General features: G+C 41.7%; 2 protein-coding genes across 9 annotated transcripts in view; one reads left to right on the top strand and one right to left on the bottom strand.

Moving 5' to 3' along the window:
* Positions 1–10,821, top strand: part of apbb2b (amyloid beta (A4) precursor protein-binding, family B, member 2b) — a 45,085-nt gene extending 34,264 nt beyond the window's left edge. For 5 of the 8 annotated variants that reach the window (XM_058639920.1, XM_058639921.1, XM_058639919.1 and 2 more), the window contains 8 exons: positions 11–157; positions 755–882; positions 5,007–5,121; positions 6,113–6,200; positions 6,763–6,846; positions 6,980–7,095; positions 7,767–7,946; positions 9,063–10,821. In XM_058639920.1, coding sequence (XP_058495903.1) covers positions 11–157; positions 755–882; positions 5,007–5,121; positions 6,113–6,200; positions 6,763–6,846; positions 6,980–7,095; positions 7,767–7,946; positions 9,063–9,233 — 1,029 coding nt within the window. In that variant the 3' untranslated portion in view covers positions 9,234–10,821. Of the gene's footprint in view, positions 1–10; positions 158–754; positions 883–2,229; positions 2,391–2,415; positions 4,104–5,006; positions 5,122–6,112; positions 6,201–6,762; positions 6,847–6,979; positions 7,096–7,766; positions 7,947–9,062 lie in introns of those variants that run through there. The other 3 variants (XM_058639918.1, XM_058639922.1, XM_058639923.1) reach the window with 3 other exon arrangements.
* A 2,858-nt stretch (positions 10,822–13,679) lies between these two features.
* On the bottom strand, positions 13,680–26,341 carry LOC131466487 (putative methyltransferase NSUN7). Its single transcript, XM_058639745.1, has 13 exons — positions 26,152–26,341; positions 24,822–24,950; positions 23,301–23,486; positions 22,357–22,415; positions 20,860–20,996; positions 20,617–20,769; positions 19,998–20,181; positions 18,700–18,913; positions 18,465–18,608; positions 17,944–18,045; positions 17,723–17,840; positions 16,398–16,521; positions 13,680–14,948 (listed from the first exon to the last, which is right to left on the bottom strand). Exons 1-13 carry the CDS (start codon positions 26,192–26,194, stop codon positions 14,097–14,099), a joined length of 2,445 nt encoding a protein of 814 aa, XP_058495728.1. The 5' UTR covers positions 26,195–26,341; the 3' UTR covers positions 13,680–14,096.
* Between the last annotated feature and the right edge of the window lie 992 nt (positions 26,342–27,333).

Genomic DNA, 27,333 nt, shown 5'->3' with positions numbered 1-27,333 from the left:
TACCCCTCAGTGTTTTGCAGTGCGGTCTCTGGGATGGGTGGAGATGGCTGAGGATGACTTGGCTCCGGGAAAGAGCAGCGTTGCTGTCAACAACTGCATCAGACAACTGTCCTACTGCAAGAATGACATCCGAGACACTGTCGGCATCTGGGGAGAGGTGAGATGGCGAGTGTTGTCGTACAGTGTGCGGGGGTTTTACACTTTTGGGTGAAGATAAATGTGTCATGTGTGTAATGTTTTAGCAGTAAAGGATCTGGAGAAGGAGGGGGGTGGTGTACAAAACTCCAGACTATAAATTAAGTTGTAGGGTGGAGCAAAGAAAAGAGCAACAGAAGTTAACAGGGGCAACAGTCTTCCTAAATGTATGTCAAGAGATGGAAAGAGGAGGGAGAGATGAAGAGGAGAAAGTAGAGCAATGTCTCCTCTCTGCGGTGGTTGTGTTTAATGAGAAGTGACAGAACAGAAGGAGAGAGAGCTTTGTTTCTCTTCTCTTCTCTTCCCAATAAACCTCTCATCTCCTGCTCTCTCTTTTTAGGCATTTGATCATTTATTTACAGGCCTTCAAAGCCAAAGGACGCACACATATTTACACACCATACATACACACCCAGGAATTTATACATAATATACAAGTGAACGAAAGCGTCTGACCTTTAAATGAACATTTGTTTTGTAACATCTTGCCCTGCAGCAAATAACCATTGCATTTTTCTCTGATGAGATCTTAAGTGTGTACGTGTGTGTGTGTTTTCAGGGAAAGGACATGTATCTGGTGCTGGAAAATAACATGTTGAACCTAGTTGACCCCATGGACCGCAGTGTGCTTCATTCTCAGCCAATTGCAAGTATTCGGGTCTGGGGCGTTGGCCGGGACAATGGCAGGTCAGTCGTCACAGTTACTAAATCACTTATTTGTTCTTTTCTCTTTGAATAAATCCCCCCTTTGCGTGCTAGTGCTTTTGATTAATAGTGATTGAGTAAGATGTGAAATTGTGTGTTTTCTCAAAATCACCTTTAACATTTCTGTGTAAATATTATGAAGCGTTGTTAACCAGTCATCTGGGTCATTACTCATTACTGGGTCTTGTTTGCTTTTCTTGTTTACGTTTAAGTTTTTGAATTATTAATATGATAGAGCAGTGACTGGTGTAAATCAAGTCGATGGTGCATTACACAAAAGGTCAGTGTAAGAACAGGGGAGAGCTGACGGGTGGTGTGGTGGCCCGACTGAATGGACAAGTTAATGATTGATGATGGAGGGATGCTATTGAAAGATTAATTCATCAGTGCAAAGGAGACTGCCGGTCCCTCACTTTCACCTCGGCTTACCTCAGCACAACGGGCTTCACCAAAAGACAAATTCACACACGGCAGGAACACGTCACCGCTGAGCTGCTGCCGTTTCTTGTTCCTCAGTGTCAGAATGTTAAGGAAAATGTAAGAGTAAATGAGCTTTACAAAGATTTTGGCTAAAACCAATCTATAAATAAACACACTGTGTTGTGTCACTGGACTACCAGTGGAGGGCGCCCTGCACTACTGCTGCACAGACAATGAGATGTGGGTTATCAGGCGCAGGGAGGTGATGTTGACTGTGGTGGGAGCTGCTATATAATTGGAGCTGGCACACACACACACACACACACACACACGTTCTTGTATGTCTCTCTTAGTGAGGACACTCATGGCCATAATGTATTCCCTCGCCCCTCACCCTGACCTTAACCATCACAATTAAATGCCCAACCCTAACCTAATAGGTTTGAATCAAACGATGTCCTCACAGCCTACTACAGACGTGTACACACACACACACACACACACACACACACACACACACACACACACACACTGAGTGCACTCAGGAGAAGAGGCGATGCTAAAAGCTCTTGGCATATGCAGACCTGCAGAAATCTATTACCTCAGGGATCTTTCTCATCTCTCATTCAATGACACACACACACACACGCTCACACACTCACACTCAAACATGCAGTGGTTCTACTTGTACCGTACAATATATCCTTAACTTTGGATCATACTGCCGGATAAAGCAAATGTGTATTTTCCTTGTGCGTAACCTTTATTTCTACAATTTACATATGAAAGGAGAGTGAGAGCAGTGGGAATACCACAGCTGCAGCAGAGGGAGGAGGAGGAGGAGGAGAGGGAGGGAGGGAGGGCGGAGAGGCTTTGGTTGGAGGGAGGGGGGAAAGGGAACAGGGGTATGAAGCTGGCGAAAGGGGAGGTATGGTTAGTTCTCGCTGTGTGTGGAGCAGACAGGTTGAGGAGTGTGTTCATGTATGTTGTATCAAGAGGAATACGTAGTGTGAGTTCAGAAAGACGCTGGCGTGTTAACAGGAGTACCTGCCAAAACAGGAAAACTAACAGTGAGTATGTATTTTATTATTATTATCTGTCAGAAACATCACTTGTGTGCTTTTGTTAGATGATAAAGTAGCAGGAAAAATATTAAATTCCCTGATGAGAGTGTTGAGGCTGTAGCAGATGTTGCTGAGCAGGTAAAATGTTTTTACAGGAACTCAGGTGAAGTGTAAAACGTGGATGTGGGAGAATGTGTGGAGGTTTGTCCATGGTTGGGTGGTAATTAAACAAAAGATAATTCAATAATTGAGTTCCCCTGTCTTGTTTAAAAAAAACAAACAAAAAAAAAAAACATTATGTTCATGGTCCATGTTCAGCCCAGAGCAGTGTTGAGCAATAAAATGTGCAGCAGTTCAGCACTGTAGTAGAAGTGCACAATATTTCAGTCTTCATGCTGAATGTGCATCCAAAATTTACCCTGTAGTTTTTTTTTATTATTAAACACCTTCTCTATGTGTTCACTTCATTTAATGTGTATGCAGCAATGCAACATTTATATCTGCTTTATGTGATTGTCTTTTATTATTTATGGTTTGCTGGACTTTACAGGTTTTAAATATGACTGAGAGAGCTGGAGGCAGCATGCATGTGTTAATATTATAGTATGGATACGGTGATTTAATTGATTATTCATTGGTTACTGATTCATTCACAAACTATTTTGATAATTGATTCTTCTGCGTGTGTGTTCTTTGCCCTCGATAACAAAGAAACCACAGCAACTGAATATCTTAGGCTTGCAGACAAAATAAGATGCCATCATTTTGAGTTTTGGGAATCGATATTTGACATCATTTTCTGAAATTATATAAGATAAGATATTCTTTTATTAGTCTCACAATGAGGAAATTTACAGACTTTATGGACTAAACCCATTTATCCATAAATCGGCAAAATAATCCACAGGTTAATCGCTTGTAAAAAGTATTGTGCTTTGCAGCCCTCTATTTTAAAAATGGTTGGGCTTGTTTGTTTTATGGCTCTCGTGGTCTTGCTCTCACTCCCACATCCTTCTGGATACACCTGTGCCAGAGATTGTAGTGGTCTCTCCATGTGCCACAAAACCCATTACCACCACAGAGATTACGGATTCCCACAGCAACCTTGACATTTTCATTGCCGCTGCGCGATTGTATTATATTCAGAATGAGATATCCCTCCCTCCCTCCCTCGCTGACTTTTATCGCTCCTCCTCATCTGGGTGTTTTATCCTGCCTTCAACTTTACGCTTTTATCTTTATCATGTAGATTGTTGCCATTTACGTCCCGTGTCCTCCCCCCAGTATTTCACATTTGCCTTATAAATTCCCGGACTCTTCTCACTCTTCGTCCGAGCAAATAGTTTCAGTGTGACTTTTAGAAACTCCTCAGCGGCTAAATGTGTTCGTTTCTTATCGCCATTTAAAGCTGATGGCAGTTCTTCTCGTCTCTCCTTAGTTCACTACCTTATTCAATGTCTGTCGGTTTTTCATATTTGACTCCAAGGTTGACTATGCATTAAAACCACCTGCAGGGTTGGTCTGACCTGAGCGACATGCATATATACATAAGGAAATGCAAAAGAAATCAATAAGTCACTCAAGGTTAATTCAGTATATGTATGTCAGTGGGTCATTTTGTCACTTCTACCTCATTTAGGGTTTGGATCCCCCCCCCCCCCTTTTTTATTCTACTAACGATCTGACTTTCCTCCCTTGCTTCCTTGGACACAGAGAAAGGTAAACACATTCTTTCTCTTCATCCCCTGACGTTCCTCTAGCATTTCTTATTCTTTAATTTCCTCTGAGTCTCATGTTTTTTTTTTTTTTTTTTCCATTTTCAACGTGAACCTTGATGTACTGTACCATCGTGCAAACTCTCTTTAGAGCTGTAGGAAATGAAGGTCACCTCTCCTGTCTCGGTCCACAAGCAATTTTTTTAAGTATGCACCCACACAAATAAGAATCTTTTGTGGAGATTTTCCCTGAGGGTCTTGCTCTTACTCTCAGGCCGGTTACATAGCATTTATTGGAATACTGCTGCACACAGTATGAAGGAAGTTGTTTAGATTGGGTTCTTGGGTTCATGTGCTTTTTAAAATGATTTAGATTGTGTGTGTGTGTGTGTGTGTGTTTGGTGCAGCTATTTCTTCTTCTTCTTCTTCTTCACCACAGTATTCTATGTCTGCATTCCTCTTTCATTCCTCTGTCTCTACACTTTTTTCTCCTTTTCATTACTTCTATTCTGTGGAGTTAAATTGTTTTTGGCTCCAGTGGGCTCAGGGGAAAGTTCCTCCCTGCTGTCATTCTGTTCAGCTCCCTCTTGCATCACGCTGCTCTATTGATCACTTGGGTCCATCGAACTGCAAATGTGTGCGCGCGTGTGTGTGTGTGCGCGTGTACACGTGTGTGTCCTGTTTTCATCAGACCGTCAAAGGTTAGTTCATCTCTCATATCGTCTCCAAGAGCTGTCACTCCTGACAGCCAATCACACACGCTCCATCATTTATCTTTCTTGTCTCCAAGTAGTACTAGAACTAGTTCAGCAAACTCTGCTGCCATCGTTCACCCTCCTGGTGTTTTCATTCTTCCTCTGCATGTTCTTTAACCCTTTGCTTTCTGTTTTTTATTTGTTTCTCACAGGGACTTTGCATATGTGGCGAGGGATAAAAACACCAGGATCCTGAAATGTCATGTGTTCCGCTGTGACACGCCAGCCAAAGCCATCGCCACCAGCCTGCATGAGATCTGCTCCCGGGTGAGTGGTTGAGACTGGAGGAGGAGGAGGGTGATGTGGACATGATGAGGCCACATTTGGCTCAGAATAAGTTTCACTGTGTTGCATGAGCATTTCCACAGGCACTAAAATAGGGAAGCCAAGGAGTTTGGAAAATTGTGCTTATGGGCATTCTCAAACAGGCGTGAATTGTTTGATCATATTTACAGTTCCACTGTGTGTAAGAATTTGTGACATCTAATAATGAAACTTTAAAAGTCCCACAAATAAAATGAAGTTGTCTACATTTCTAAAATGTCCATTCTTTTTGGTACAGAAAGAAAAAGCATCAAAATCAATGATTTTACTGATTTCTTCACTGAACTGTTAATTATTAATTTATGGAATTCTCTTTTTCATCAAATAAAACCCATTTATAGCTTTAATAACAGCGTTTTATGAACTCTAACTTAACAATTGTTTGTTCTAAGAAACTGTAAACTAATATTATACATCCTTGTGTCAGATTTAACCCAGTACAAGGCGAACAAATGGTCACTGCAGAGTTTGCTGCGATGCAGATGTGCAGCGACAAACTCTGTTATTATGGACATGTATAATTTATGTAATCTATGTTATGTAATTTATTTGTGTGTGTGTGTGTGAGTGCGAGAGAGATAGAGAATGTGAATGATTTTCCTGTCTTCATGCGTCTGGTTCTGTGTTTGCTTGTATCCGACTGTTCCTTATGAGAAGCACTGCAGGAAACACTTCTACCCTGCTTTGGAAAGAGGAATGTGACCTGGTTAAAGTGTGTGAGTGCTTGTGTGTGTGTGTGTGTGTGTGTGAGAGAGAGAGAGGGAGATGGAGAGAAATATTCTTTTATCATCTTTTACCTCCCTCAGCCTCTTGCACGTTCACACATTTTTCACCTCCTCCTCCTCCTCTCTGTCTCTACTGTGTTGTACCAATCCTGCTCCATTTCCACATGCCGTTACCTCATATTTCTCTCTCTCTCTCTTTTTCCCTCCAGATTATGACAGAGAGAAAGAATGCCAAAGCGATGGCAGGAGGCTCTCTTCAGGACAGGATGCAGGCAGGTCTAGATCTCCCCTTACAAGGTAGGCTTCATACATACTTCAGGTTCCTTCAGCGAATGTGAAAAGTGACACGGTCAACAACATGTTGTCACGTCCGTGGCTCGCCGAATGCCCTCTCGTCTTCTTCGTTGCCTTTCACACTTTGCAAGGCTTGATTTCCTATGACTGCGGTCAGCTGTCAGTCAGCATGACATGAGAGCTTCATCAGTGCTTTGCGGTTTACAGAGGAATATTCCTCTACTGTTGAGTTGATCAGACGTAACGTCTTTCTTGTAGAAATGTCAGCGAGCATTACGTAAACGGCAGCGATAGTTTCCAGTCACCACTTACTGTTTACTTGTCGGGTAAAAAAGAAAAGGAAATGATTTGCTGTGCACTGTCTTTAACACATAATTAACTGTAGTGCTTAAAAATATCTTATAAAAGGTTTTTTGCCCAGTAAATTTGGTAACCTTTATAAAGGCAGCAGAGCGTAATCAGATATGAATCTGACACTCATTGATCCATCTGTGTTTTTATATTCATGAAGTGTATTTTTAATTCTTATGAGCACCCAGTTAGTGTTTGTGCGCCTTCTTCCCAGCAGAGTTTCCCACACCAAAGACGGAGCTGGTTCAGAAGTTTCAGGTGCTCTACCTCGGGATGCTGCCTGTGGTCAGACCAATAGGTCAGCTTCAAACATGAACACTTACAAACCATCCTCATGTGCAGCAAAGTTGTCTGGAAAAAAAAAAAAAGTTTAATGTTATGAATTCACGTGTGTTTAACATTGCTTTGTTCTTCCACACCCTCTGGTTCAGGCATGGACATACTGAATGGAGCCATAGACAGTCTGGTTAGTTCTTCCAACAGAGAGGACTGGACTCCAGTAGCTCTCAACGTGGCAGATGCTACAGTCACCATCAGCAAAGACAAGGTTATACACACTAATGCTGTTTCTCCACAGTTTTACCTGGTAACAGAAAGACTGAAGCAATGTTTCGGTTTAGCAAAAAACTTTATTCTGCAGCAAAATCTTATTAGAATGATAAAAAGGCAACGGCAAGATTGTGTCAGTTTTAACTCATAACCATGTTATCAGCACAAATGAACTGTTGCACAAAAAAATGGCCTCTGTGTTTACATATTTAAACGAACTGTGCAGCTAGATCAGCTGTTGATTTTCATCAACACACCACTTTTTGTTCCCTTTGACCGTTGTGTAAATTTCGATGTGTTAACTACACAAATAGTGGCAAGCATGTCACTTGTGCTTTGGATTGAACAGACTTTGCCATCATTGAACGAGAGGTAGAGAGATGCTACTCGGCAAAATGAATAAATGAATGACACTCCGACCATGTGGCTGCATAAAAGTGCTTTTTCTCCCTTATTTAAATAAGTTATGGGTTTCATCTTTAACAGAAAGGTGTTTAAAGCCCTGCTGCTCCACTGGACCTTGTTATTACAAGGCTGCCGTAGCTTACCCGTGCGAATGTGTTTAAATGACTCGAATTGCAATTTTCTCTTTTATTGAGTTGTATTTAAAATCGGTTTTACGTTGTTGATGTCTGCTCTCCAAACGTTCACGCTGATGTCTCCGACCAGGATGAAGAAGAAGTGTTGGTGGAGTGTCGCGTACGCTTCCTGTCTTTCATGGGCGTCGGTCATGACATGCACACGTTTGCCTTCATCATGGATGCTGGCGGCCATCGCTTTGACTGTCACGTCTTCTGGTGTGATCCCAATGCTGGGAGCGTGTCCGAGGCTGTTCAGGCAGCTTGTATGGTGAGTCGCTGAGTAAAATGCATGATGACAAGACAATTCCCGAGCTTCTTTTTTTTATCTGAAGGAAAACATGCAGCGGTGACATGGAAGAAACAAGGAACACTGATGTAACCCAGGAAATTCAAGCATAAATGACAACATTCATTGACTACACATGTCTGTCACCTTTTTACAATCATTTGGTTTCATGAAAAAAGTCAATCCTATTTGAACTCAACGAAGCAAACGTCAGCTTATTCCTAAACGGTTGAATAATGGCCAGATATCGAAAGTGAAAGTTATTTTGGAAAAAGGGGCAGAAGCACTCACTCATTGAACATTTTTTTGACAATACTACAGCTATAAAATCAGTCTAAATCCAGGCAGCCTCACTATCTTGATGGTCATAAGAGGGTTCCTGTGCTCGAACGTCCTTGCCAGTAGTTTAGTTTCGCCATTTTCACCACCTTCAGCAAATACCTTCATGCTCTATTCAGGTTGTAGTGTCACCCTGTGTTAAAGCGCTGGTGTTGGTGTAATATGTGCATTTTAAATCAATACAAGTAAAATAAAAATAAAGTGTGTTCAGCATTAATTGCCTCTGCACGAAGACGTCCTTTTGAGTTTCCTGGTGTGGACGTTCTGTTTGAAGTTCAGTGCTTTAGATTGTATTTCATTTTGTTAACTGTGTTTGCAGAGGACAATAGAGCACATAGAATGAGTAATAATAATAAATCGGTAATATCCTAACGGTGTTTTTATTTCATCATGATAATGTCCATAATCACGGGTGTTGCTGCCATAACACAGGCACTCAGTGGTTCCTCATCTTCTTTGTCGCTGCTGTGTGTGAGAGTCACAAGATTAGTCCACTGCTCGCTTGGCTATTGATCATATCTCTCTCTTTCGCTCTCTCTGGCACACGCACACACACACACACATACATACACAGTAAAACTGATTCACAGGGACATGAATCATCAGTCATTAATATTGATCACAGCTCGCTGTCTGCACCAGTCCAGGTTTTTCTTTCTCTGTCTCTCCCTCTCTCACACACACAAGGCAGCAGCTGTAACTCTCTCTCTCTGTCTCTCTCTCTCCCTCTCTCTCTCTCTCACTCTGTCTCTCTCTCAGCTGCGGTATCAGAAGTGCTTGGTCGCTCGTCCTCCCTCCCAGAAAGCCTGCAGCTCAACACCTCCCGGTGACTCTGTGTCCCGTCGGGTCTCGACCAGCGTGAAGAGAGGTGTCCTGTCCCTCATCGACACGCTCAAACAGAAGAGACCTGTCACTGAGTTGCCACAGTAACTGCCACAAACACCAATCACCAATGTTATGAGCCACATTGCTGCCAAACCTGTCGCCAACCACAGACCCGAACAACTACTCAAACACAGCAAAGCCCCACAGTTTTGGGAAACCGTGTCACAATCCCCGTCACTTTTCTGGAGCAAATAGGAATTTCCCCTCCAGAGTTTTTATCGGCTCTCGAGCAGAAATTGGACGTTTGTTTCCTCAAAAAAAAACTAAGACCAATAAAGACTGCAAGCCCTGATCAAGAAGGAACACACAACCTTAAGAAACCACCGAGTGATGGTCATGAAGGAGTTGATGTACATAGAAGTAAACGCTCATCACGCTCAGCACAGATGAGGAGAAGAGAACAAATATTGTAGAAGTAGGAAGTGCTCCTTCAAAGACTGCAAGCTCATTGCTGCCCAAACTGCTGATCTCTCCACGCTCTTACTGTATTTGTGTCTGTGCCTGTGCTGCCAGCATGACCTTGCACACCCGGCCACACCCCACTGTCATTCACCCGTTTGTCCAGTTAACCCGAGTTCACACAACACGATTCTCTGCTTCACAAGACTCCGCCAACCGACCCGAATCGCCTAATGTTCAGCAGTCGCTAAGAGGGAACTCTTCAAATCCTCAGCGTGCGAAAACCTGCAAACCAGACCTAGATCTCATTTCCAGCATGCTGAAAATTTGATCCACGTCCGGCCGGCCCAGTCAGCCAGAGACCAGGACGGGGTGAGAGCGGCTGAAACCCAAACAGGAAAACAACGGCAGTTCAGAGGATGAGGGGGAAAAAGAGAAATACAACATCCCAAAAACAGAGATCAGAGATCACAGACAATACTGTTACAAAAGGGGTTCAGTGGTCGACCTGTACACATGAAGCAGAGCTAAATTAAACCTGGTTTCCCTGTGCCAATGTTCACATATCCCTTTGTGACCACTGTGAGGAGATCATGTCATGTGTCGCTGGCTCCTCCTGGTGAAATATTGTGAGACGTGTAGTGACAACAACCACTGAAAAAAAAAAAACAACTCCCGATCGTTAGATCATGGTGTGTGGGCCGCACACAGCAACCCTCGGACTCTAAATGTCGTGTCGTGTCTTGTGGACTTGGTTTTAAAGATTCTGGCCTCACGCTCATCTGTTCAACTGATCGTGCATGAACTTTTTAAATAGAAAAGTGGATCCTTCTATAGACAATATCAATAACACAAATGCTGCTTCCAGAAAAAAACCCCACATCTGTTGTCTTCAACTGTGCAAGCTTCAGCCTGGTGGCTCCAAACGAGTGGTGGCTTTTCACCCGAGGACACCTTACGTTTATTTTTCTGTTTGTCCCTCAGAAAGTGACAGACATTAGCCATAATGAAGGAAGAGACGCAGGGATGAACTTTGTTATTTAGCCCGCTCTCCTCTGCTTCCCCACTTTGTCTTGAACGGTGACTGCTGCTCCAAACACCGTAGACGTCAGCATGTTGTTGCTGCCGCCGCCGCCGCTGCTCTTTGATACACATGCTGGAGGAAATTTGACTTTAAATCCCACCTCAGTATCTGTCCTCACAGACTCAATGTTCACTAATAAAATGGGATTGGCTTGAGGGAAAAAAAAAACCTGGAGGAAGAAAAAGAAGAGCAGAGGAATGTGGTTTTCTTTTTATACCTGGTTGTGGTTGAGATGTCTGAACTGAGACGAGGTGAGATGGAGAAAACTATTTCATCTGCAGCCGTGGCCGTTTGAGACGGAAGATTAAAGAGAGACGTGTAGACTCCAACCAGCAGGACTCTCCTGGGCTCCAGGCGTCTGTTCACCTTCTTCGTTTTTTGTTTTGTTTTTAAATTCTCGGTTACTGTACATACGCTTTCATCAGAGCCACGCGATCACATTATTTCTTCTTTTCTCCATTTAGTTTTTTTCTCACACAAATCCCAATTATTCACCTCTACATCCTCACTGTCACATATCTGACGTCAGGTCCCTTAACTTCCACATGCAGAAACGATATAGATAAGATCTTAAGACAAAAGCAGAATCATGCTGTAAGACCAGAGACACGATGAAATAAACCATTCGTTTTTATGCTGATGAGCAAGTGTCAAAGAGGACGTCAGGAGTTATAAAATCTTAGTGATATCCTGGAGAATCCACTCACTTTAAACACCTGAATGATAAAAAATAATTCTTGTGTTCAAATCAAAACAAAGAGCCACCTAACTTGATACATATCTTATTTATCATTCAGTTTATGGAGTAGATTGTGGATTGTGAAAAATACTGTTGGCACACAACCAAAGTCTGGCGATGATTAAGCTGCACAGATAGAGAATCATTCAGAGAAACCAGTTGTTACATTTGAGACCCGATTGTGCTGTTTTCTTAATCCATTAGATGCACAAAGTGAAACCAGTCACGAGGCGACTACTCTATGTTCCGTAGAGCGTTTGCAGGAGAAGCTGTGTGCTGTTTAGCACCCGGCTATTTCTCCTGCAGGAGTCACAGCCAAGCATCATGAGTGCCGGGTAATAAATAAGCTGATGTCCTGCTGTTCATTCAGTGTGCGATGTAAACTCTCCAGCTCCTCCAGCTAAATATCGTTGTATAGTTTTACGTTTTCTGTAAAACTCGTGGTTTATTTCCCGCTGTACAGTACAAGGAGCGACTCGCTCGACGTAACAAAAAAAATGCACAGCTGCTCCTTTAACTCCCCCGTGCAGCTCACGTGTTTATCCGCTGCTGAGATGACTTCACCTTGTTTTTGCAGTCCGTCTTGAACATAGACTGGATGGAGGAAGTGGACGTAGTCTTCCAAACCCAGACGTACCCGGCTGTCAGTCACACCGGGGTCCAAAACTGACATATCGCCTCAGAGCGACGTCATCCACTTTGCTGATGACACAATTCAAATAAGAAATAGGCTCATTTTCCAGCACACTTGCACTTAAATAGACTTTTTTTTTTCAACAACCAGTGGAGTTGCCCCTCTGGTGGTTAACTGCTACTCCTGTCCTACTTCTTAGTTTGGAAAGCTACGTCCATTTTTTTTATTGAGTCTATTGTTTTGAAGAATCTAGTTGACAGATAGTCCCTTAAATGAACAAACCTCCACAGTCACTAGTTGGAAAATAAGTTTTAAGAGCTTGTCTTAAACCTTGGTTTTTATTAGTGAGACACAGTTTATCTGTATAATGTGCTTTGTGAGTAGAAGAAGAAGAAAAGGCTTCACAGACGTAGTGACACAGTCGACCAGGCTGTTGCAGCTGAAGGAGTCTTGTTTTCTGTGTTCATATCATCATTGTAAAAAATACACTATGAAGGAACCGGGAGTTTCATTTTTAAATTTTTGTTGAGGAGAACTCGGCCACATCACTTTCACTTTGTCACACGTGAATGAGAAGACGACGGTTTGTTGTGTACATAATATCCATTCAGTGTAACGTTTGGCATTAATCATTGTTATAAGCTAATCTCTTCATTTTTGAATGTCTCCACTTTTTCCTGTTTCTTTCCTGAAATGAAATGCCTTTTTTGAGAACTCACAAACGGCCAAAGTGTAAAGTACAGATATACGTTGTTGTAGATAAGAAAAAAATACGAGAGCAAATCATTTGGAAAATTTCACAGCCGTCAATTAAGTTGATGCTGAATTTAACTGAGCAATTATCTATGCATTCTTTTGATCTCAAGAAATGGAAAGTCGTAAAAAGCCTTGCATGCCCTCGGATGGTTGAAAGAGCGACTGTATGTACTGAACAGAAATATTTTTTATTTTATTTATTCTATTTTATAAAGGTATATACTGATTTTATTAGTTGAGGCAAGTAAGGTCTCTAGCCTCGTGTTGTCGTCTCGGTCCCTGGTTCACTCACAAGGCTACAACGAGCTCCGCTTTGCAGAAAACGGCAGATAAAGGAATATATATATATGTCAACTCTGTACAGTGTCCTGAGGACTGGACGTCCACTGCTGCAGGAGTGAGAAAGAGGAGGAGGAAGATGATGAAGACAGCAGTGGACTCTCAGTGTCTCTGTCAAGTTCACACATATACAAACTAAAAAGGAAAACACACACAAACACACATGCGTACACTCCATTTCCTGCAAATGGACGTGTTGGCTTCTGTTTGCCGTTCACCGATTTCTACACTTTAGCGATGTAACCAAACGTGAGAATAAACAGCATTATAAAATACTGCATTTGGCTTTTGTGTATCTCTGTGTGTGTGTGTGTGAGAGAGAGAGAGTTAATGTTTTTTATTGAGTCATAATTTTTTTGATTAATTATTTAGTCTGTGGTTTAGTCGCAGTGGGTTTTGGCCCGAGAGTAAGGAGCAGAGGATTTTTACTTTATGAAATTCTGAAAGTTTTAAAGTAAACGTTTGAATTTTTTGATCACAAGAAGAAGAAGAAGAAGTCTTATGTTTGTTGACTTGAAGGAAATATCAAAAACAAAAAACCTCTGCAGATGTGTACTTTAATGTCTTTCTCACTCTTCATCTTACACTGTAAAAATCACATTTTAATACCATTTAGTACAATGTTTAGCTGAAAGTGTTTACACTATAGACCGATATATATATGCTTTTTTTGTCTCAGAATTACACAGAAATCCTTTTTTTGAGGATTTAAAACAAACATTACACATTTCACGTTAAATGGCATTAAATCACACTTTAGAATCTTGTGTTAAAATGTCTATTTCAGTCAGTGGTTATTATAGATGAAATGTATGATTTCTTTTGTAGTTTGTTTTCTTGGACCAGTGGAGGTTTGAACCTCCATGGCAGTAGCTGGAAGGAGTCTTATTGCTGGGTAATGTATTGAATCACAGTCACCGTCAGAATTATGTAAATACATACTTAATCCCCTCATGTTTATAATCCAGGTAGCGAGACTGTGGAAGAGGATGCCGACATGCTGGTGTGCTGAAGGTGGGAGATGCGGGACGGAGGCTGGGAGAGAGAACTAGCACTCCTGCTAAGTAAAGAGCTGGAGGAGGAGGAGGAGGGAATGGGTGGAAGGACAGAATCTGCAAGTTTCACCACTTCCTTTGGTCTGACCATCTTTTTCCTCTCCTTAAAGAAACCTCCTGGTTTATCTCCATCCTGCAGTGTTGTCTCTGTTCTGTCGGGCTGTGGTGTGATGTGTCTGTGCACCTGTGCGGAGGCTGCCGGGCCTGAAAGTGGAGCAGAGCGAGGAGGTGATGGATGTTTGCCTGCAGATGAAAGGGCGCCGACTGTCTGCTGAGATGTGTTTTCACTTATCCTGTGAGCAAGAGCTGTGATCGGAGACAAGTGGTTGGACGGCTGCGCCGAGGACATTAATGTCAGCGTGAGACGAGGTATACGTCTCTGTTTACTCTTCGTCAGACGCTTGTTGGGGTTGACTTTCTTCTTGTGGTTTTTCGGCTGACTCTTGGCTTGCTTTGCTCGCCGTTTGAGCTTTCGCTTGTGACCTTTTGACCTCTTCCCCTCTTCCTTCCCGACCTCACCTTCTTCTGTGGTGCACTCCTCCACCTTCTCATCACCCGCCAGGTCTCTCTCGTCTTTCTCCGTTTGGTATTCTGAAGGTGCGCCTGGACCCTGGCTTGAGGGTGACTGGGGCTTCTTCTTGCTTTTTCCCTTTTTGACCGTTTTTAATTGTTCAGGCATTATTCCACCCAGGAGGCCCTTCGCTGCTGCCCTTGCCAACACATCCTGCACCGTCTCTACCTTTGTGGGATCAGCCTGGAATTGCAAGGGCAGAGTAAGATATCAACAACAAGTCTCCAGGGCAAGTCGACAGCGAGGAGATTCCTGTAACAGAATGCAAAGCTGTGGAAATGCCGTCGTAAAGTGGCCAACTGGACGGGAAGAGGAGTAGTGAAGAGGAGAGCTCACAGCGGGGTTGATGGATTTTTACATTCCCATAGAGCAAACTTTGTTATGGCCCATAATGTGAACGGCAACACAAGAGATTTTATAGCTGCTCTTCAGCTCCAGCAGAGTCTGTGTGCTGCCTTCATGCTAAGTCTGCAGAATGTTAAAAGCAAGAATCAACACCTGTCCAAAGTGGTTAGTGCTTGTGCAAAGTGTGTTGCATTTTTTTGGGGGGGGTGTCGGATTAAAATAATGCTCTTGCATCTCCCTCTCCTTTTGAAAACACGTCTCGTTGCCTCACCCCCCCCCCCCCCCGCTCTCTTTTCTCCCTCTCTCCCTCTCTCCCTCTCTCTCTCTGCTGCCATCTATCAGTTCCTCATCCCTTCATCCAGCGGGGGCAGTTTGACGAGTGAAGTCATGCGTGTGAGTGGCAGTGAACCACCTCACAAGTGTCACTACTAACTGAATCTGTTGCTCTGCAATGTGATTTCATTCACAGAGAGAGTGGATGTCGATTTAATTACACCCCAGCATTTAAGTTTTAAATTACTGCACTGCCACTCTGGATAGCAGGGTCTGTCACTGTGTACACACACACACACACACACACACACACACACGCACCCTCTCTGCACCATTTTTGGAGCTGCAGGGAATCAGAGGAGCAGCATCTCATTTCCTTCTGTTGTATTTTTCCTTCCTTTTTATGAGTGGAGCAAAGTGGGGGTGAAGGAGGGGCAAACAGACAGCAATGAGGTGATGCAACGAGACTGGGGGGTTTGAGGAGGGATACAGAGAATTATTCTTTCATCTTTGCTGGAAAGTCAGTCATATTTAATCTTTGACTTGACTTTTTTATGGAGTGTTTGAGTAATACTCAAATACTGCAGTGTTTTAGCACTGAGGTTTAGAGTGTATGTGTGTGGTCTTTTGTGAGGACAAAAAAGAATGGGTTTTAGGGTTAGAATTGAGTTTATTATTTAGGGTAAGGAATCTAGTTGTGGTGGTTAAGGATCGGGTAAGGGGTTGAAGGAATTTTTTATGTCTATGAGGGTCCTCACTACGGCTGCTGCACACACACACACACACAGAGCGAGAGAGAGAGAGTTGAGCTGTACGTGCAGACCTCACAGCAGACAGAAAGTAAAGAGTGCAGCCTCAGCACTGCTGGAAGATCTTGTCGCACAGCAGACACACACACACACACACACACACAAACATATCTGTTCCACCACAATTTCCTAACTTGACCTTGTCCTCTACATTCTTGTCCTTACAGTTGCCTCATCTCACACTTCCTGTCTTCGGCTCTCTCACCTGTCGAGACAGTCTGGCTATGAAGCAGCCGTTGGTGAACTGAGACGGTTCGAGTCTGAAGAACTTGGAGTCTTCTGTGTCTCCTGACTCTCCAGAGTTGGCAGGGAAAACCGGACCGTTCACCCTGAGAGATGAACACAGGAGCAGGTGACATCACTACCATGATTCAGAGATGTATTACTGGAAAACAGTAACTTTGCACACAATAGTTCATGGTTTCAGGGAACATGCCTAAAATCCTCATCCTTTTCTGACTCACCTCTGTATAACAATAATAATATTAATAATGTGTTCCCTATGTCATAATCTACATCCCCAGAAAATTTCATCCAAATCTGAGCAATACTTTTCGAGTTATGCGGCCAAATAAACTTGCATGCTAGAGGTAAGTATAGATTTTAAATATAAACATTGCTCCATTTCAGCTTTAGGAGGCTCATATTGCTGCTGTGAAAAAGGTCTATAGTAATTTTTACAGCAGGTTATGCTCCATGTCCCTGCAACAGTTAAGATGTAAGTGGGATCTGAAGACTTTACCTCTCAGTCTATTTCCATTGTGTGTTTATGGATGAGTCGTCAGGATGAGCATTATTTATGGTAACCTGAGATATGTTGCCAAATGTGTCGTCAGTGGATCAGACAGTAAATGTGGAGACGATGTGCTGCTATGACTTTAAAATTTAAAACATTTAAACAAAAAGACAGAAAGTGAGCAGATTTGTAATCTCTGCCATTTAAATGAAGTTAGGGTTAGCCCTAACCCACACACACTATAACCCCCGCCTTCTCTAATGTAATGTAATCTAATCTAATGTAATATAATATAATCTTCAATCTAATCCGATCGAATACAATCTAATACAATCCAATAATCCAGTCCAATGCAATTTTATAATCCAATCCAATCTATCCCAATCCCAATCGAACACTCTGTTACTGTATATTTCTTTGGTACAAACTGGTGTTGGCTGTTCTAAAAACAACTCGGACAGAATGGGGTTTTATCAGTTTTTCTTTAAACGCAAAAAAGCAGTCGTAAACTCACCTGTGAAGCTGTAATTGTAGTTTGATAAGCGCGTGTAAAGGCGACCAAAAATAATAATGATGTTCTGATTTATTCAAGAGGACGGTTTGTGTAGTAAATTGCTTTTGATGAGACACAAGCGTGAACGTTTCTTCACCCCATTTACCCCGAGTGTGGGATTAACTGCATTTCCCATGTAAATGGCAACTCATGCTTTACACCGTCTGCAGCTGGATAACCCAGTCTGACCCAGGGCAAAGGTCAATATCTCACTGTGTGTGTGTGTGTATGTGTGTTTTACCTAAAGGGCAGCAGTTTGGGGTGAGTGTGTGTTTTTTCTAACACCCTTTTCACCAGCTGTTCATTCTCCTCAGGATACACTGAGCGTGTGCAATAGACGACTGTCTGAACCTTTGGGACTGACGGACAGAGAAAATGACAAAAATGAAATTAATGATCAAGTTAGTGTGTGTGTGTGTGTGTGTGTGTGTGTGTGTGTGTGTGTGTGTGTGTCACACTTACAGGTCAAAGAATGTGCTAACAGCCGTGCCTGTTGACCGGCCATTGAGTTTATTTTGCCCTTGGATACAGAACCATGAGACAAGTCTGGCAAAAGATCCCAGACTGTCAAAAAAAAAAGGATTTGCAGTGTTTAGCATTTTCATCAACTTCTTGTAGTCATGTGATCATCAACACTTTCAGAATGTCAGTATAAATCATTCATTGTGACTATTTTTCCTTCCATTGTCTTTAACTGCCACATCACATTTAAATCATAAATAAATAGTATACATATTATATACACATTTCTATTGCACATTTCCAATATCTTTACATGTCTATGGAAGATTTAAAAAAACAGATAAACCCACGTCGATGAAAACATAAACTCTTTTGCAGAGTTAATGCGTACACACAATGCTGATTCTCAATAAAGTGGCGTTAAGGTCTTTGACATTAACGCTCACTAAGACCAACCAAATGCAGGATATGAACATCAACAACTAAAATCCCCAAATTTACACACTGCAGAGGATTCATACTTCCATGTTCACTGTGGATGGTGGGCACGGGGTCATTGAGGGCAGTGGATGAACACTGAGGCAGCACCATGATGACCTTAAGACGCTGGACCGTGGCGTCCCACTCCTTTAAGTCACAGAAGGCTTCAGACAGGATTCGCACGTCTGCGGTGGGATGTCGAGCAGGAACATAATGGAGATTTAACAGGTTTAACAGCAGCACTGGGCTCATTCTCTGTTCTCCTTCATTACTCACTGGAAACGTTCATTTCACCGAGCACTTCCCGGATCTCTTCCACCTGTGAAGGTGTGTGATCAGCACCACACGCCAACACTCGGCCTGAGCGCTCGGCGGCCACAACAGCGATGTGAGCCACAGTCACAGCAGAGAAGCTGCCCACCACCAGGACGTCGCCTTGATCAAACAGCAGGGGGCGTAACGCGCTTACTGCTACACACACACTCCTGTCCTGTGGAGAGACAACAACACTGCACTGGTACACGTCACATAAACAACTCAAGTCTTTAATATCATGAATGGATGTGAGAGAAACTTTCTTTTTTTAAACACACTTACTCCAAATCCATAACTTATCAAGCTGGAGAAAACCGTAAAACCTCTCGTCTGTTTCACAGCAGTTAAGTGTTATTAGTCTGTAAGATGATCCATTAACCAACAAATGGATGATCTGGCCTTTTGCACAGCAGCTATTTTAATGAGTCACCATAGGAACCTCAATGATGGCTCCAGTTCCATTTAGTTTCCTCAGCTTCAGTGCCACGCTTAACACATTTCCTGCCATCATGTACCAGAATGGCTCCTGTGCAAAGCGCCCGTTCAGGACTTTCTGTCTAATTTGATTTTAATTGGACAGTATTAAAGGGCTGTTTCACCCTTTTTCCCCCCCAAATGAAGACTAAACTTAAAACGATTCTGATGCTGCTGTGTTTGTTTAATTCAAATTCTATTACAGAGGTGGAGTCAATTTGACCCATTTTTTATTTTTTAAATTTAATTAATTTAATTTTATTTTATTTAATTTAATTTAATTTTATTTTATTTTATTTTATTTTATTTTATTTTATTTTATTTTATTTTATTTTATTTTATTTTATTTTATTTTATTTAATTTTATTTTATTTTATTTATTTTTGTGAAGAGCAGTCCCAACTTCAATCCCAACTTCTTCTGTTGTTGTGGGAAGCAGACATGTGAAGTAGCCCTTTAAGTTTTTTTTAAAAGCCACACATGTTTTAAGTTCTATGTCTGATGTGAACTTCAATAAAATGGACATAGTGAAAAAGTTCTTACTTATTTAGTTATTTTTTACTTAAGGTGACTGATACTTCTTCTAATAGTCAGTAAAGTGACACTACCTCTACTTTCATAGGATATTGTTATACTTACTTATACTTGTTATACTTTGTACTCAAAGTGACACAAAGTATCAACTACTTCTACTTTAACATGATATTACTAAATGTATTCACCATCTAAAATGATATTCAAAAGCACACTTCCTTCCTACACACACACACACACACTCTCTCTACCTGTATGTTCAGTGTGCGTGTGCCGGTGAGGCTGCTGTGCAGGAGCAGAGCATGAAGCTGTTGGGGGAAGACAAGTGTGTCTGGACAGAGAGAGTCCCTGCAGAACGTCAGCTCCTCCAGGTCAGTAATGCTCTTCCTCTCACACAAGCCAGCGCTGTGCAGCGCTTTGCACACTTCTTCAACACTACAGAGTACAGGACAGAGAAGAAAACTGTTTTGTCTGTTTTTAAGCAATCACCCAGGTGTCCTCATTTTCCTTTTCCACCAGAAAGGACAGCGCCGTTGTACGGACACGCCTGTGACCTCCTCCGTGCTCCCCTCAGGAACGCTGACTCTGCTGTGTCGGGTACGCCCCACTGAACTTCACTGACCATTAACCTCACACTGCAACAACATGAGTTCTTGTGAATAAGAAGAATAATAGACTTATCGCCCTATGTCAGCTGAGACCTGCGACCCTCATGTGGAGGATAAAGTGGTAGAAGATGAATTAAAGAGTTTATACAGACACTGTAACAGTGCAAATAAAATAGCCATTACCTTGTGATCAAATTAACAAAAGAATATTTTTCCTTTCCTTTTAACCCTTTTACAGCTCTTGACCTGATCAAACATGTACCTGGTCTTGAGTGTGTCAACCCATGCGTAAAGTGGCAGATGTTTTGCTTGGTGCTGCTTGTTTCTGACACCATCTGACAGAAAACAGGAGACGCTCCTCAGGTTGAGTTTCACTCTGCAGCGAGCTAAAGACGCTGCCAGTTTGGTCTTACACCTGTCGGACACACACATATGACGACAGCCACATTTACTGGTAAAACATTTCACATCACACGAGTCACCCACGTGTCAATGAACAACACACCTGTGCAGATTAACCTCCAGCTCCCTGACTTCCTGTAGAGACTCCAGTCCTGGGCTTGTTGGATGTTCACGCGACACAAAGCGTCTGTCCTGGAGGTCAAACAGCATCACCATCGCCAACGGCAACAGGTCAGTGGACTGCAAAACAAGAACATTTTCATTATAAAACCATATCCACTTGCCACTATTCATCTTAAACCTGTATTACTTGATCATTGCAGAGGATTGAATATACTGTCCATAAGTATGTTTGCATGAGTGTATAATCACTTTAAACATTAGAACATAGAACATTTAGGCTGTTTTTCCACATGATTGTGTTAAAATGTATATACAGAGGCTATAATAATGAATAATATAGAGTGTCTTCTACAATTTTTTCAGCACAACCTATAGGCAATGTGATAAAATCATTTTTCCCCTTATTTTCATCAACTCCATGAACACACCCAAGCAAAACGTACTCAGTTTATTTTTTAAAATGGGATAGAATTTGTGAACAGTTCAAAGTTCGCTCGGCTGTTTCGTTTTAATGAACAAAAACAAAAAAGACTGTGTATTTTGTGACGTCTGCACAAGTATCGCTAAAAATATGCAATAATAATAACTTTGACTAAACAACACATGAGAAGACATGAGAAGAAATTTAGTAAAGCCTGAAGACGTGACCTATAAACACCCAGGATGTCCATATAAGGCAGAAGTCTCATGGCCCCCCAATCAATTTCATGCAGCCACTTATTATGAAGTTCTAATGAGTTGTTTCTGTATGTTTTAATTTATTTTTTTACTCATGGATTCTTTTTGCATCACAAATATGTTTATATTGTCAACCTTTTATCGTTCCATATCAAAACAAACACTTTTATTTTGAAAGGATGTGAAACTTTTTTCACTTGACTGGCCTCCTATTGACCGAACTAGACACTCAGTGACCCCCAGGTCATTTGAGTTTGAGACCTCTGATATTATTCACACGCCAGTTTACCAAGAGTGAGTGAAGGTGAGGTGGAATTACAAACAGCTGTGTGGCAGTTGTTTATTGTCTTCCTAACAGCCTGTCAGGATACACTCTATGTTTTACCCATCCCTCAATAAACAACAAAACACACACGCTAAGTGTGTCTCTTTGTCCATGTTTGTGTCAGTGCACAGTGTTTTATTGTGCCATTTACAGTCTCCCGGTTGCCGGGTGCGTCTGTCCCTCTCCTGTTTGCATCATTTGCCACCTATAACTGGCCAGACTGTGCACAGATCTGAATACAAATGGCCTTTAACAGCATCCCTGTCTCCCTCACCAGCCTTTCACCGCGTTCTGATGGAGCACATACAGACAGACAGAGAGAGACAGTGAGAGAGACAGTGAGAGAGAGTGTGAGAGAGAGAGCGAGCACAGCTACTTCATCTGATGACAGATAAGCCCAAGATAGTGTGACTATCAGGAGCTAAGCCGGTGTTTTCAGTAAGTTGCACTCATGTCAACGGCGGCTGGACTCACAATATGCTGAGAGGAGTGGAAGCAGCTGTCGGTGATGATTTCTTCAAGTAGATCTTGGTCTGGAAAGAAAACAACAGTGATTTTTAATCAGACGGACATGTCAACGTGTAAAGTAATCCCTGTCATGACGATTATCCTTCATCTTGTATATGTATTCATCCAAATATGATCCCCCCCAAAAAAAGAGAAAACATCCAATGACTCTGAGCTGTTCTCTGAGCCAAAGATCTTTATGTAGTAGAAGAAATGTGGGTCACAGCAGCAGAAGACACTATCAGCCACACATAATATATGTTTCTGTACATGTGCTGATTTTACCACATGTATATATGAGAATAATACAATATATAACTCCCCATGCAGTTCACATGTATGAAAATATGTAATTATATATTGAATATGTATGCCAAATATTCCATATGGGCAAACCTCACTAAATATGAACATAACTGCACGGCTCCACACATATACTGTGTGTATATGTGTGTGTGTGTGTGTGTGTGTGTGAGTGCCTGTTTGGTCGTAGGCCTACGTGTGTTTGTGTGAGCCTTATCACTTCCTACGCAGGCATTTGCTGCACCTCCGACTGAAGTCATTTGCACGTCGAAAAAAAAGAAAGAAGGAGAAATGTGTGACTATATGCTATTTAATCTACAGTGTGCAGTTAAAGCCACTTTTCAAAAGTGAATATTGGAGTTGACGCGTGCTGCGGCTCTCCGCTGCTATTCATTATAGAGATAAGGCCGCCTCACAGGAGGTGGTTAAAGTCTGCAGAAGTAGCCGTGGACTCATGCAAATTAATTTCACCCTGACTTTATGTTCAACCAGCAGTTCATCCTCTCCAGACAGAGTGTGTGACTCCGTATGAGTCTTAAAAATGAACATTACCCTCAGCTGCTGAAACAACATGAGTGACTTCAGGGATTCACAGAGCATACTCATACATTTGAGTGTGTTGAAGGCGAGCTGGTAGGCATGTCTCTGTGTGGTTTTGTCCCTGCTCTGCTCGGGTAGCTGCGTGTCAATTTTCTTCCCATAGTGTAGAAGTTCAAGCATGACCGGCTTCTCCTCACGCAGCTGCTGGAAAATGGCTGATGCCTGCAGATATGCCTGATCTGATAGCGGGGAGGCTGTGGGGGAGAGGAGCGATGGGGAAGAAAAAGAAGGTGAGAGAAATTAGGGGGAAACAACAACAACAACAGGGAGGAACAATTATAAGTTTCATTGCAGTGGAACCATTGGTTACTGTGCTTTACGATCCAAAATCATATAAAGTTTAAATGCTAGTTTTTAGCTGCAGGGAAAACAAACGTATCCTCAGTAACATGTTTCCAAGTGAGCTGGGACAATGTTGTCTTGAATCCACAGATTCAACTTTTATTTTTCTGCTTTTTTTTAACCTTCTAATGTTGTATTTGTATTTCTGATTTAGTGTTATTATATGTTTATTTCTAAATCTGGCAGCAATTTTTTATTCACATTAGCTATATTTTAGACAAAACAACCATTCACTCTCACGTTCACACCTGTGGTGAATTTAGAGTGTCCAATTTACCTAATCCCCCATATTGCATGTTTTTTTGGACTGTGGGAGGAAACCGGAGAACCCGGAGAAAACCCACACACACACATGCAAACTCCATACAGAGGCCCTTGTTCTGACCGGGTCCTGAACCCAGGTCTTCTTGCTGCAAAGGCAAGAGTGCTAACCACTACTAACTAACCATTCATTTTTTATTATTTATCCTTTATTTAGCCAGGAAGGTCCCATTGAGATACGTTATCTCTTCTTTAGATAGCAGCACAAACAATTCCAATTTTCCATATTTTAAAAGTACATATAATCACTGAATTACATTCACTTAGTGGCGACTTATTCAAACTTTAACCACAAACATGTTTCTTCTCCAAGAAGCTGAGAGTTAGGCACAGCAAAGAGTGCTGGGCATACAAAGAAGAATATGTATTGATTAATATTATATTCTAACACATAATACATGCATTGCTTTCAAACTAATGAAAGCAATGCACATTATAGATTCATTTAATTTTGTCCTGAAACATTTTAATTTCTGCTTTTCCAGAACGCAGCAGTCTTCAGAAACACTAACATAATAAAACACATTGTGCTACTAGAGGAAAATAAAAGGCAGATCATTAATAGGATAAAGTTTCAAGGTTTGAACGACGGCTGCTTTGTTTGTTCTTCCATTCTCCTCAGTGACAGATAACTGCAACCTGACTCTGTTCACAGGCAAACATGAGAGCACGGTCTTTCTCTTCCCAGTAAAATCAACTGTTTAATGGGAAACCTTTAGTCTCACAGTCATAAAAACATTTTTAATGCATCCTTGAGGAATGTTGGAACTTAAGACACCGTCGTATAAACCAGGTCTGAAAACATGAGTCGTCTACATGATCAAATGTCCTCAGCGTGTGATTAAAGAGTCAGACGTGTGTCTTACCTGCTGAAGGTAACGATGGAAGAAAAGGAGGGAGAGGAAGTAAAAAAGAGACGGGCTCCTCGCCGGCCTGTTCTTCATGATCTTGTTGTGAATTGTCCTCTGTTGAATTCACATCTTCACTGGAGTCAACTGCAACAGATTGACTCTGGGTCGTCATGTTACACAAACAAGCAAGTGAATCAACAAAAACAAAACAACATCTTAGAGAGCGTAGGCTACGATGACAGCAACAATCACCACCAAGCCTCTCTCTCTCTCAACATGTATGTAATTCTGTCGAGCGTCTCCACAGACACAAGCACGGTTTGTTTACAGGGTTGAACCCGAGCTTTGCAAATGTAAATAAGATGCATGGCATCAGTCGCGGCTGACATGTGATCAGCCGTCCTTCAGCTTCTGTGAGACAGTGCGGCTCAAGGCCACCGTGGGTGACTGAGCTCCTCCTGGTGCAATTAGGCAGCAGGTCGGATACATGAGCATGAATAAATAACAGGCTGCTGTCCGACCCTGTACAAACGTCCACCTCTCACTGACCTGACACTCTCTCTCTCTCTCTCTCTCACACACACACACACACATTTGCACTTCATTCATAGTGACATCCCTCATTGACATAATGCATTCCCGAGCCCCTTACCCTAACCGTAACCGTCACAACTAAGTGCCTAACCTTGACCTAAACCCAACCTTAAAAGCAGGTCTTAACCCTGAAAAATCCCTTTGCAGTTGTGTGGCCCAGACAAAATGTCCCCACAAGGTCAAAATGTCCCCATAAAGATAGGTTTTTGCGGTGTATACAAGCCATAATTCAAATCTTAGACCCTAAACTTAACCAGTTCTTCAGAAATAATATAAGACCTTCGTGGTTACTTATAATCAAAATGTATGAATAACCACTTCACAAACAAAGTTTGCAGGCTGTAGTGTGAGCCAGTGATGGGTGAGTATATTCTGTGCCATACCTTGATGTGAGGCTTAACGTGCAGAGGTTTTGCAGGGACCACTAGTCTCTAATTAAACTGGATAAATAGTGATGAACACAGTCTGTGTGTAATCGGCTTTAACGGCACTCGTCGATGCTTAAGCACAAAACTGGGATTGACCAGAAATGTGCAACGTATCCAATAAAGCCATGTGAGTGCAAATGGGATAAATTAATGAATATCAAACGGCAGTGATTTAACGAGTGAGGAGCAGTTTCCTGGCGACCACAGAGGAGAAACTTAAAAGTCCACTTTAGAGGAGCAGTGCTGGTATAAAAGGCTACAGCAGTTTAGTGTAATCTGCATAGATGATGACGGTCTCTTTAAAAATGCATAGCAGGTCTTACCTTTGTCATTCAGAACCGTCCTCGTGGGAACAACGCAGCTCATTTTCTCAAAGAAATGCAGCTGGAGCAAGTGTCCACGTTTCCCCCTCTGCTCTGAAGCTGTGTCTGCGCTGTGTTATGGCTGTCATTCTGTGTCACAGTGAAATGGAGCCTTTCAAACACTCATCACCTCTTTGTCATGCATGGTTTTGTTCCTGGGCCGTGAGTTTGAAATGCCATGGCAACAATATGATAATGAAGAAGGCCTCTCCTCTCTATGTCACATATACAGTAACATATATACAGTATTATGCATTCATGAAAAAAACAACAACAAATTGAATCATTTATACATGCTACCATGCAACGTATAAATGATTCAAGTTCAAATTCAACTTCAACAGATGGTTTTAGATGCTGGACATCTTTTTTGTTTGAGATGGAACAAAGGATGGAGCTGCTCACCTGCTCTGACAGCTCATTTAGAAATAAACGTGTGTGTGTGTGTGTGTGTACATTTTAGTTCTTACATGAAATATCAGAGAATACATGACAGAATATACATCTTATCTCCACTCACATGAACTGGTTGCAGCGTTATTCACACTGTGCTCTGTGCTCTGTGACAGCAGCAAAGCATCTCTGGCAGCACGTGTGATTGACACTCAGTGCCCTCTAGTGACCACTGCAGTGTAGTACAGTGCACCACAGAGAAGTGGTTATATATATATATATATATATATATATATATATATATATATATATATATATATACTGTATATATACTGTGTATATATATATATATATGTGTATATATATAGATATACATATATGTATATATACATATATATTTATAACTGTGGACACATGAAGGTTCTAATAGTTAGGGATTTTTAATTAGTTTTAGTTTTTATTTGGTTATGACATTTTGTTTTTAAAATGAGTTAGTTTTAATAATTTTTTAGGGCTAGTTTTTTGATTAATTTTTATATTTTGTAAATGCTTAGTTTTAGTTTAGTTTTTATTAGTTTAGTGCTAATTTGAGGATTTTTTATGGAGTGTTTGCCAAGTGTGACATAGCAAAATTGTAAAAGTTTATTTGGACGGATGAGCAACCTTCCTGAATCAAATATAACAGTCGACAAGATTGGACTGAAGTGCAGAAAGTGTGTGCTGAGGTTGGCTGCAGTTAGTGTGCAGTTA

Source organism: Solea solea, chromosome 10 (genome assembly GCF_958295425.1).
Source record: "Solea solea chromosome 10, fSolSol10.1, whole genome shotgun sequence".
NCBI classification, from domain to species: domain Eukaryota; kingdom Metazoa; phylum Chordata; class Actinopteri; order Pleuronectiformes; family Soleidae; genus Solea; species Solea solea.
Note: the sequence above shows the minus strand (reverse complement) of the source record. Positions and strands in the feature narration are given on the sequence as shown.

Bases quoted from the DNA above. Each gene is read 5' to 3' on its own strand.
- LOC131466487 (XM_058639745.1), bottom strand. From the start codon at position 26,194: ATGAGCTGCGTTGTTCCCACGAGGACGGTTCTGAATGACAAAG. The intron at 23,487-24,821 runs GTAAGACACACG...TCTCCCCCACAG, and splicing joins TCCATCGTTACCTTCAGCAG to CCTCCCCGCTATCAGATCAG. The intron at 17,841-17,943 runs GTAAGTGTGACA...TCTGTCCGTCAG, and splicing joins GTTAGCACATTCTTTGACCT to TCCCAAAGGTTCAGACAGTC.